This window comes from Macrobrachium nipponense, chromosome 46, assembly GCF_015104395.2.
Source record: "Macrobrachium nipponense isolate FS-2020 chromosome 46, ASM1510439v2, whole genome shotgun sequence".
NCBI classification, from domain to species: domain Eukaryota; kingdom Metazoa; phylum Arthropoda; class Malacostraca; order Decapoda; family Palaemonidae; genus Macrobrachium; species Macrobrachium nipponense.
The window spans coordinates 21,236,431-21,249,582 of NC_061106.1; the positions used below are offsets into that span (position 1 = coordinate 21,236,431).

General features: G+C 32.8%; 2 protein-coding genes across 2 annotated transcripts in view; one reads left to right on the plus strand and one right to left on the minus strand.

Moving 5' to 3' along the window:
* The window catches only part of LOC135214519 (calcitonin gene-related peptide type 1 receptor-like), a 26,801-nt gene extending 15,618 nt beyond the window's left edge, over positions 1–11,183 (plus strand). Inside the window, exons 5-7 of the mRNA XM_064248892.1 lie at positions 4,161–4,252; positions 9,550–9,676; positions 11,118–11,183. Of these exons, the coding sequence (XP_064104962.1) occupies positions 4,161–4,252; positions 9,550–9,676; positions 11,118–11,183 (285 nt within the window). The remainder of the gene's footprint in view (positions 1–4,160; positions 4,253–9,549; positions 9,677–11,117) is intronic.
* Positions 1–13,152, minus strand: part of LOC135214667 (uncharacterized) — a 142,471-nt gene that overhangs the window by 62,564 nt on the left and 66,755 nt on the right. The window lies entirely within an intron of this gene.

Below are 13,152 nucleotides of genomic sequence, written 5' to 3' on the forward strand. Positions count from 1 at the left end.
GCTAAAGATACAGGAATTTTAAGATAGGATATTATGATTTATTTATTGGAATGAAAATATAAAAAATAAATAATGTGCATGTTAAACAGTACAAAAGAGTTATTTTTAATGAAATATAGCGTATTTATTTTAATTTTCGTTTGTGAAACAACGCTCTATTGGCTGTCAATTGCAGCACGCGCCCCGAGTAGGCTGGAGATCCGATCACGCCTTGTTTTGACAAGCTGCAACGTAGCGCTCTTGGTTGTTATAAGAATTTTTCTAAGGAAATAATTCGTGGAGACTGAAATTTTTAGTCGTTTGAGTTCTAGATATTTTCTTTGTCTTGTGGAGAAGGCCAGGAGAATATTCTCTAAAGAAAGGGGCCATGAATGTGGATTTTCAATGTTTTTAAAATAGCTCTTAGAATATTACAAAAAGTACCAATGCCGGAAGGGAAACTTTTATTGGGTCATTGGCTTCCCATTTCACCCTGGAAATATCAATGCACGTGTTAACTGCGCAGCTGATTACTCCAAAGTCATGCTTGAAGCTGAGCCAAAAATGGCATCGACTGGCCCACCCTTGGAATATTCAACAGTTCGACAAAAGGGTCTGCTGGGAAACTTCATTAATCAATTAAACTACCTTCTATCCATTGCCTTCTGTCTGTACCTCAGTTTTCATTAAAAGAAAGTCGACTAGATTCCATCTACTTATCCTGACTCCATGTACCTTTAAATAGATATTCTATCTGGACAGTTCATAATCAAGGTTTATTCAAGACTGTTGTTTACTTTTTCCTGACGCTAGAAATCATGGAATGAAGAAATGACTATATTTTTAGTTGATGTGTTATTTACGGTTTATGAATATCTAGCAGTAATATAATAGAAGTCGCATGCAACGTTGGAAAATGGATACATGCATATTTTACATTTACTATTGCAGATAATTTTCAAATACACAAAACATGAAAGCAATAAACATTTCCTCTTACGTAAAATAAATATTGTTAATGACAAGTCAACAGTACAAGCGTATTGAATACTTTGCTATAAGTTCCATAATGCCAAAATTTATTCATGACTGCCTGATTAGGAGATCCAGTCATGAGTACAACATAATCAAAAGCAATTAACTGACGCTTTTGCATCTGACGAAAGAATAAACTTTTACAATGTATTCCATACGGAAATGCCCAATTATATTTTATTTCTGATTAAACTAGTTTTTTCTCTTATTTTTTACGACGGATATGTTTTATGAAAGAGAGAGAGAGAGAGAGAGGATAACCGAGTTACGTGCATTGTGAATTATTGTAAATACCTCGGTGCAATTCAATGGTCTCATGCTAAAAAAAAAAGAGAAGGAAAAAATAATACAATTCCTGGACAGGGAAATGAGAAACCTCCAACCAGAGCATCATAAAGATCGGACTGATAGAGGAAAATGGTGCTTCCAAAGTTTTACTGTACGGATTTGTCTCAAATGGAATAACGTAAAGGAAAAAAAGTTACGCAAATTCTGACAGAAATTGCCGTGGCTCTGCATTCAAATTGGGGTTGCAAAAATAGTGAACCACCGCGGTACATCGAACTCTCTGGGCTTTTAAATCTCCTGGTACTTATAAAATGAATTCGTATGAACCTTTATGTTTACGATTTGCATGCGTGTTTGTGTAAATATTCAAACTCTCAAATCGAATGAATTTAGCTTTTTATGCCTAATCACTGTTAGTTTTTTAACCTTTTATTTTTCAAAAGTATTGCATGGTATGTAGGAACGAAAGTTTACATTCGAATATAATATCGCTAGACACACAACAGTCTATAGAAATTTTAGGAATCAGTAACAACGGTATAAAAAATGCTGGAAAGACTGAAAGGTCGAATGGATGGAATAAAGATAATAATAAGTGTATGGGTAACCTAAACAATACAAAAATGGAAATGAGAAACTTCTTGGAGGGCCTAAAGCTATCTCTACCTAGATTTGAAAAGCAGTCCTGTAGTGAATGAGTGTTTACAAATTCTTGCGAAAGATTGCATATTGACGTATTTGGTAGATGTGAGGCGATAAGACTGAGAGAAACAGAGAAAGTCCAGTATAGAAATAAATAACTGGTGTCTTACGGCTGAGTGTTGAAATTACGTTTTGAAAGAGAAACGGCTATTGCCAACTTGGTAAAGAGTAAATGGAAAGAAAAAAAGATTTTGTTGGTAATTAATAGATTAAGGATGATTTGTGATGTAAGCAATGGATTATATTTTACCAAAAGGTATTTGGCATTAACAAGAGAGAGAGAGAGAGAGAGAGAGAGAGAGAGAGAGAGAGAGAGAGAGAGAGAGAGAGAGAGAGAGAGTTATTAAATTCTCGCCCAAGTCTTCAAAATACTTCTTTTTCCTCACTCGACTCAGCATCAACTTTAAATATCAATTTACTCATCTATAATCCCCTTAGCTTATGCTATCCAAGAAAACTATGCAGATATGCTATTCATAACATATTCCTTTACTGCTGCCACTTCCTAATTCAGTGTTCAGGAAGTGTTCATTTGAAAACAGTTCATTTACTTTCTATAATCTTTTTTTTTTCGTAGTGTTATAAATTTTGTTTGCAGTCAGTGGGTGTAACCATAATCTAAGCATAATGCAGACATAAAAATATTATGGAAACAACTCTAGGTAAATATACCTGATGCTAACAGTTTGGAACAAAGGTTACCTCTGTATAGGAAGGTAAGGATATCATTTTATTCTTGGATGTAAACCTAAAGTACACGCCAAAGTTTCAGGCCCCGGTACTGATCTTTAATTAAATTATTCTACCGGGTCACTTTCTAAAGGAGCACTCAACATTAATAATGAATGCCCTGTTGGCATCCCGGGATCTTGTTGGAAGCGTTTATAAGACTTGGTACTATGGTAAATTTCATGGCGTGATACACTACCATTTAAGAAAGCACATGCTGAGATCAGTTTTCATTTACAAATGTCTCCTCAGTATATAATTCTGTACGTGGCTGGTGTTAAAAAATCGACTGTGTTATGAATATACATAATAGGCTCACAAATGCAATTATGTTCCAGCATCACTGTTGATCCCCTTGACACTATAATTACTGTTGTGATCTTCTTTTAAAGTTATGGTAGATAACTTTATGTGGCGCATGATGAACACCGTAACCGTTCCTACAGGATATAGTAAAACCGATGAACATGTTTAATCGTCTAAAAACTTAATGATTTTAATCCATAAGATGTATTGTCTAGTTGTAAGTCTATGGCTAAATTATTAATAATGTAAATTTGTGTATGACTGCAATTTATTAAAGTATTTGTTTTTATTATATATTTTTGGTCATCGTTGCCTTCATGAATCTATTTGACTGTAGAGGTTGTAAATTATAATTTATAGTGATCTGTCGTTTTTACATATAGCCTCTGCATGCATGCCTATGCTTTATCAGAAATCAAACAACAGATGTTTCACCTAAGCATCTAAGAACAATTGTTGACAGCATATTTCTATAAAGAAAAGTAAGTGTCCCTATGTAAGGTAGGTTTGAATTACTTGGTCGTCTGTGTATGTAAGCACGTATGCATGAGATAAATAGTTCGAGAGGGGAGAGAGAGAGAGAGAGAGAGAGAGAGAAGGGAAGTAGCAGGAGTCCTTGAGTGAGAAAGAGGAAGTGACAGACGACAGACGCAACCGACAACCTTTCCCAGGAAGAGTCGATTGGAGATTTAGGTGACATGCCTCCGAGGTCTCTTGGAGTTTTAAAGATTCTAGCTGGAGTAATGGTTCCACTGGTTTATTTTAGCGTATTTGTGTATATTTATATATTATATATAGATATATCTTATATATATATATATATATATATATATATGTGTATATGTATATATATATATATATATATATATTATATATGATATATATATATATATATATATATATATATATATAAATGGTATGTACTATTATATATATATATATATATATATATAGTATGTATATATATATATATATCTATATATATATATATATATATATATACGTATATACATATATATATATATATATACGTATACATACTATGTATATATCTAGATTATGTATGTATGTGTGTGTATGGGTGCGTGGTTATATATGTATGTATTTATTTTTTCTTACAGATGCGTCAACTTGTGAATACGATCTACATCGCAGGCTACGCTGTTTCCCTCATCGCCCTCGTCATATCTCTTGTTATCTTCTTTTATTTCAGGTAAGCTATTATTAACTTTGTATATGAAGATGGGGTGTCAATAACCGAGATGTTGTGACACCAGTTCTTAACAGACATAATCAATCTATATGAGATGGTATGTGGAACTACCTCTCAGCACCACCAACGTAAATGCGATACTAATTCCTTTGACAGATGAGATGTTTATTCCTGCTTTATACTAGTTTCCATTTCTCTGGGTAGGCATTAAAGACTAGAAAGAATAACAAATAAGTAGATCGCGGGTACTTTTGAAATATGAATGCCCTGTAAAGGTGTAGAAGTTTCCTGGTAAACAGATCGCATCAAGTCGGTAAACATTAAAGTCGTTGTAACTGAGAGTTCATTTACCACATATATATATATATTTTTTTTTTTAGTTTATCCCGCAAGAATGAATTACACTGAAGACGTTTGATTTTTGAATTGCTATTTATGAGCTAGGATCATGCCTCACATAATATTGGCGGTTTATAAACAAAATTACTTGACTAGCTAGACAGGGACGTACTGCGTTCTCATTTACTCAGTTTCAAAAACCTAACCTCGTATTCATTCTCTCTCTCTCTCTCTCTCTCTCTCTCTCTCTCTTTCTCTATATATATATATATATATATATATATATATATATATATATATATATATAAATATATATATATATATATATTATATATATATATGATGAAATTTTTGCTCTTTCCCGTCACGGCCAAAACATATCAGTTTTCTCCCTCTAGACCTTAAATTCATATATATATATATATATATATATATATATATATATATATATATATATATATATATATATATATATATATATATATATATATATATATATATATATATGATGAAATTTTTGTTCCTTTTCCGTCACGGCCAAAACATATCAGTTTTCCCCTCTAGACCTTAAATTCGTTCCCAAAAATGACTGAACTTCTAATTCTTTTCTGGAAAGTTATTCAGCCTTACAGAACATTTTCAATTTCGGGAAAAATACGCCGAACTAAATAGAGGGGCGGAGGGCCGGGGGTGGGTGGGAGGAACTGACCTGAAACTTTTATTATTTGAAATATGGATATAGATTATAAGCCCAATTAGAGTACTGTACTTTCCTCTCCAGGATTCCCATACGGTTTAGCAATATCTTAGTTTTGTAACAAAACCTTTCGTATTCAATAACTATTTTCTTGGACTGAGCTATCTGTTGTGGTAATAAATCAACTATAATCTAAAATAGTGACATAAACTTTCACAATATTAGAAACATAGAGTATCCTTAAGGAACACACGCAAAATAGTATAGCTGAAATGACTCCAACTCAAATACTTTTTATTGATCGCGGTAAAAGAAAAATACACACTAAAATACCTTGGGTGTTGCATCGCCCCCGGGAGTCATTAATATAGTATATGGGCAAGAAAGTTAGTCGAGAAAAGTCCCCCCCCCAAAAAAAAAAAAAAAAAAAAGATAACAGTCACATCGCCGGTTCAATAAAGTAAAATAAGAAAAAACTAGAAAAAGGCTCCTTAGTCTACGGGCAAAGTCCTCTAATTTCAGGAATCCGCGTGTGTTCGGAAAGTGATTAAATTGAAATATTGGCCTGGAAGGCATAAAAACCTTGCAAATAATGATGCATCGCTCCGAACCACTCTCCATGAACATAGGGTAGGACCGAAGAAAAAAAAAGCGGAAAGGGTAACAATTTTGTTTATATGCCAAATAACATTACTTATCCTCAAATTCATTTGTCATGGAGTTCATTTCATTACATTATTTTTTGTTTGTTCGTACCGTTTGTTTTGTTTGTATGGTGTTTTTACGTTGCATGGAATCAGTGGTTATTCAGCAACGGGACCAACGGCTTTACGTGACTTCCGAACCACGTCGAGGGTGAACTTCTATCACCAGAAATACACCTCTCTCACACCTCAAAGGAATGCCCGAGAATCGAACTCGCGGCCACCTCGGTGGCAGGTCAAGACCATACCGATGATATTTGAGCACGTCATTCATTTATAATTTAGTATATGATATAGTAAGGAACGTCATAGCACCCGCTCTTTAAAGATCACTTTACGGCACGTGTTTTCAAAATGGCTCAGTTATTGTAGTTTTCAACTGCGCTTCCAAAATCATATGACTTTTGCAGACCATGATTTGTCACATAATTAACTTTTTGGTGCTGTTTAGGATCTATACTGTTCTCAGTATTTTCTTCCTTCCTCGATTTTTAATTCCAGCTTTATTTCTCGAATCATCGGTTTTATTGCTCATATAACACATTAATGGCTACGCTGACTATAAAGCTTATTGTTCCTGATACATTTTTCTTGTTATTTATGTTTTCATTCTTATTCCGTCGATGATTCAATTGTAATCATACGCATATTCGTTGTCCCTCATAGAGACGAGAAAAACAGTCTCGTCGTATAATGGGATTCCGGGGGCGCGGAATAGGACGAATGCTATTTCCACGCTTCAGTCGAAGTTAATTGGATGCCCTTTTCCATGTGCTTGAAACCCCAATGCATTGTTCTCAAAAATTCAAGGGTTTCTTGTGCTGGATTTTGAAAAAAAAAAAAATCTCTCCCTTTTTCGAAGCTCATATTATGGGAGTTTGATTCACCTCAAGGACATAATCATTTATAGAGCTTCAGTCATGTTATCGAAGTGTACAAGTAAAAGGAACAATTACAGTATTCCGAAAATTTGTAGCTTAAATTTAAGAGAGTAACATCATTGCTCTTTAGAAATTTATCATCCCTTGCTGCATAGTCATCATTTTGAGAATACGCTTTGCGAGGCTAAATAAAATTCATATCCTACCTGGCGAAATGGCCTGTGTATCAGTCTTATTCGTATGTATATATGTATACACATATACACACATACACACACACATATACATTATATATATATATATATATATATATATATATATATATATATATATATATATATATATATATATATATATATAAAACATATATATATATATCCAATGCAGAACGAACGAACACATGCTTAAGAATATCCTGAAATCCACGTAAGAAGATGAGTGAAAACCTGGATTTTGAAGAAGTACTTTCGCAGTTTATTCTACATTGTCAAGTTCACACTGCATATAAGAGAAGTTGACAAACTTTTATACAAAAACAGAGGCGGTTGGGGCGGAGTTACTATTAGTTAATCCGGGCGGCTTGTATATACTACTATATATATATAATATATATATATATATATATATATATATATATATATATATATATATATATATATATATATATATATATATATATATATATATATATATATATATATATATATATATATATATATATATATATATATATATATATATATATATATATATATATATATATATATATATATATATATATATATATATATATATACATGTATATGTTTATATTTTACTGTATATAATGATACTGTTTAGATTGTGAACAAAGATTCACTGACACAAGTATGATGGAAGTTGATACCGATGTATAAGTTGATTCACCAATAGCTGTCAATAGCGTCCAAATAAAAAGGAAAAGGCAATCCTCATTTTATTGCATTTCTTTATACCTTTCTTTTCATTAACGTTCTATCTCTTGATTAAGTTTTATCTTCTCACTTCTTCCTCTGTATTACAAAGGACAAATTTTACATTCGATTGTTCTCTCTCTCTCTCTCTCTCTCTCTCTCTCTCTCTCTCTCTCTCTCTCTCTCTCTCTTTAGAAAGAAATAAGTATGTCAGTGAATGAATGAAATAGAAAAAATAAATATGTCGGGATAGAGAAAATTGTCAGTCAAAGGAGAGTCAGCGAGAAATTGGTTTCTTTTTTTTTTTGGAGGGGGGACGTTGCGAGGGGGTGGTTGGCCTATTCCTACTGTATTTTAGTTCTTGCTTTTGCCAAAACAAAATAGAAAATTAATATGCATGAGTTTTTATTTGTAAACAAACTTGCTACGATAAATAAATTGGTAGTCATGAATTTCTTTTTTTTTAAGTACAAGATATTTTTTTTGTCTCATGGTCAGCCCAAGTTAAACGTTTACGCCAAATTTCCCTTTTTACACGATGATTCCTTTAGAAAACGTTTTTTTTTTCTTTTTACAAATTATCAATAATCACTATTGTGCCATCAATTTAAAATTAAAATTAATTCCCGAAAATCCTTTAACAATTGGTTCTTTTTTTAACCATAAGGATCGATAAAGCCCTTTTTTTATCCTCTAAGTATACTTCCCCTAAGTGTAACTCAGGGACATATGTCGGATCCACGAGGAGGTTACTGAGGGTCAGAATCGACTCCCATCGGGGAATTAGCTTTCGTACTGGTTGTAGGCTCTCCAACCCAGAACATTCTAATATCAGAGCTCATTCCAAAATCTGTAAAACTTACATCGAAAGAAGTTATTTTAGTATAATAGGCCAAACAGCTAATCCTCACGAATTGCCTATACTTGAGTCATTGTTTATTAAACAACTAGTCCCACAGTTAAATACCCAAACCTCCTCTACTCAACTTTACTTAAGTTAACTGTCTTTGTAAGCATTCTGTCTTTTGTTCTCTCCACATAAGGTTGGTCAGCGGCCTTTGGTTCTTTTGTGTGTGTGTGTGTGTGTGTGTTTGTTTTTCTCTGGTTTTTTTTTTAGCTGTAATGTATTGAATTTTAATTTTCTTATGAAATTTTAAGTTTTTACAGTAACTTTTTTAGTAATTTATTCATTATTCAACAGATCCCTGAAGATGTAATAAAGAAATTATTACGAAACGTCGGAAATAAAGACATATGTTGGAATTAATTGGTTTCCCTGGTCCACCCTCGCATTGATATATATATATATATATATATATATATATATATAATATATATATATATATATATATATATATATATATATATATATATATATATGTGTGTGTGTGTGTGTGTGTGTGTGTGTGTGTGTGTGTATGTATATGTATATACGTATATCACCTTGTTAAATTTATTGCAAGTAGTCTCCAAAACAAACTGTAATAACCAAGCCGATTATCTTCATTTTCTACGGCAAGCTGAATGCGACGATATTTATCATCCCAAATACGACACGTTTCTACAAACTAGTATGCGTTGTAACCATACCTCTTATAAACGATTTGGTAGACTCCTGAAGGCAGTCATCAACCACAGAAACAAGACTGCCTTTAGAGCTGAAGGAAGGAAATTCCCAGGTGAAACCCTCAAACTGTTTGTAGCGATTTTCATTGAGAATGATATAATTCCCCTTTTTTCACAGTTCGCTCCAGTGCACACGCATCCGTCTTCACAAGAACCTCTTCGTCAGTTTCATCTTAAACAACGTCCTTTGGATTGCTTGGTATATGGAGGTTGCCAGCAAGCCAGACACCGTTTTCAACAACGAGGTACGTAGAAATTCATTACGTCTTATTGTTGTGTTTATCTAATTCTTAGTGGATACTATAGTAGATTCACATCAACCGTGCATTTGATGTCTAGGCCAGTCCCTTACGACGCCCCTGATTGGCTGTTGATAAGCCAATCACAGGGCTGGAAACTCTTAGTCTCTCTCGAGAGTTCACATGGGTAGGATCTATGTTTCACGTCTCCTGAGGGATGCGTCTCTCATGAGAGGTTGAACATACATCCTGCCTTTGTAAACTCTCAAGAGAGACTGACAGTTTCCAGCCCTGTGATTGGCTTATCAACAGCCAATCAAGAGCGTTGTAAGGGACTGGCCTAGACGTCAAATGCACGGTTGATGTGAATTTTCTATGGCTGTTTCATTTCGTGCCTTCTGGGAAACATTTGCATAAAAAGGAAATGATTTTCTGTAGTTTATTTGAATTTTTGCCCCATGGGAAATTTTCTTGTTTCTTGTTTTATGATGATTGTTCTGATTTCATATTGCTACCTCCGTTCATAATCTCTTCTATCTGGCTTTCCACCCTCTCCAACCATTGTGCCATAGTGCAACTGCGAGGCTTACCTCCTGTTACACCTCCTAACCCTTCTTACTGTCAGTTTCCCTCTGATCGCTGAATGGCCTCATAGATCCTATAGTAGATTCACATCAACTGTGCATCTGATGTCTAGGCCAGTCCCTCACGACGCTCCTGATTGACTGTTGATAAGCCAATCACAGGGCTGGAAACTCTCAGTCTCTCGAGAGAGTTCACATACTAGGCAGGATGTATTTTCCACATCTCCTGAGGAATACTTTTGAAAGACGCATACCTCAGGAGATGTGGAACATAGATCCTACCCATGTGAACTCTCGAGAGAGACTGAGAGTTTCCAGCCCTGTGACTGGCTTATCAACAGCCAATCAGGAGCGTTGTAAGGGACTGGCCTAGACGTCAAATGCACCAATGATGTGAATTTTCTATGGCTGTTTCATTTCGTGCCTTCTGGGAAACATTTGCATAAAAAGGAAATGATTTTCTGTAGTTTATTTGAATTTTTGCCCCAGGGGAAATTTTCTTGTTTCTTGTTTTATGATGATAGTTCTGATTTCATATTGCTACTGTCGTGCCTTTCTTTATCTTTAGATTTGACTGATATCCAGATAAGTTCCATTCAATCAAATTCTTTTTGCGTGAAGTATTGATCCTTTTTTTCCTTTTAAACGATTCAATACTCACAGTAACACATATTCAAAACATCCGTAATAAAGTAGAGAAAACAGTTATCAAAATACATTCATTGAGTGGTAACACATTTTCAAATAATATCCAATCATTGATTTTGACTACCAAATACAATCAAATCCAAGACCCCTTGATACAATATCGGCTTGATTCTCGCGTGACAAATTAATGATTACATCCCCATTCCAATTTTCAGTTCCTCCTCTCCTCCCTTCTCAGTATAAAGGTGATTTACATTTCTGGTCCCTGCGGTCTGCGTTGAACCCAAACCACTTATGCTGCTCCCCAATTCCGCAGAGGGTGTCTTCTAAGGCTTCCGAAAGCCTGGAGGTTCCAAGTTATTTCGTTTGAAGAATTTTCTGCTTGCAGGAGTGTACTCGCCCGCTACTCCTTGCGCTCTGATGTACGAGTTCCTTCACTTATTGTCTCAGTCCACTTGCGCGGTTTTTTTTTTCATTTCGGTGACGCTACAACTACTTTTATTATCATTGGTGGCGTTATTGTTGTTGTTGTTGGTACAGTGACAGCGGTGTTGTTGAAATATCTGCTAAAATATGTTAATTATCTACCAATCCACTGACAGACAAACAGTTAATTATACACACACGCACACAAACATACACATACGCACACACTCACACACACACACACACATACACATATATATATGTATATATATATATATTAATAACCTAGCATATATTTATATATATAATATATTAATACTATAATAATATGTTTGTGTAATATATATATATTATCTATATATATATATATATAAAAGTTATATTATATATATATATAATATATACCTATATATCTATTAATATATATATATATATATAATATATATATACATAATGTTATATTATCTATATAATATATATATATATATTATATAATACTATTATATATATCATACATATATATATATATATATATATATATATATATATTATAATATATATATATATTAATACATATATAATATGTTTGTGTAATATATATATATATATATATATATATATATATATATATATATATTATATATATAATATATATATATATATATTATATATATATATAATTTATATATACACACGCACACACACATATGTATATATATATATATATATAATATATTATATTATATATATATATATATATATATATATATATATATATATATATATATATATATATATATATATATATATATATATATATATATATTATATATATATATATATATATATATATATATTAATAATTAGACCTTCATCATTTCATTAATTTGTTGACCAGTGAATGGTTGCAGAGAAATTTAATTTTGCAATCATCTTGAAAAATGTGTTACAGCTTTTCAAGAATAAAGTCGATTCATCCAACAAAGGCCTAACATTTTGGTGAGAGCGATGTTTATCTGATAATTTGCTAATTAAAACTTTTGCCAGAACACGTCTCTTAACATCACGGCTTTGAAAAGGCTTTTTAGATGAATACTTTTGATATGATCTGGCCCTAATTTCAGCCAAAAATTGCTAATTCAAGCCTATGGAGTTTGTGATAAAGTGAATGACTATTAATTTAAAAACTCTTTTTAATAAGTCAGCAATTACAGGAAATCGCTGTTTTGAACGTTAAATAAATGTGTAATCTAAGAAGATTAAAGAGTTCAAATATCTTTAGTTTAATTTAAATCATTCTAGTTTCATGGGGAGCTTACCTTCAGGTTATTCATTTTGCTTGTATTTGTGTAATTAGTTTGTAACTCATTTTGTAATTGACTAGGTCTAAGGGGTACTTCAAAATTTACAAAACGTAGGCCATGTAATATGGTGCTCTATGGGATTTTACTGAAAACTTTAAAAGCTTTTATGCTTGAAAACTGCTAATGGAAAAATGGTTACAATATGCATGTATCACCAATAACTATATTAGCAAACGGCAGTTATTAGATTCTTGTTTCCATATTAAGCTTTGACGACCAACTAAATATCCATGAATTACACATGTAAAATTATATCAAAATTTTGCGAATATTGGTCAGATTTTATGCAGCTTTAATATATAGATTACTGTAAAAAGGGGGGAGGGGGGAGGGGGGCAAGGTGGCAGAGCAAAATATGTAGAGAAAGGCACTCAAGTCTGTGAGCACGTGAGCCATATACACATCACTTACATATACCAGTAAAATAGATACAAGATATGTAAATGGTTATAGCCACGAG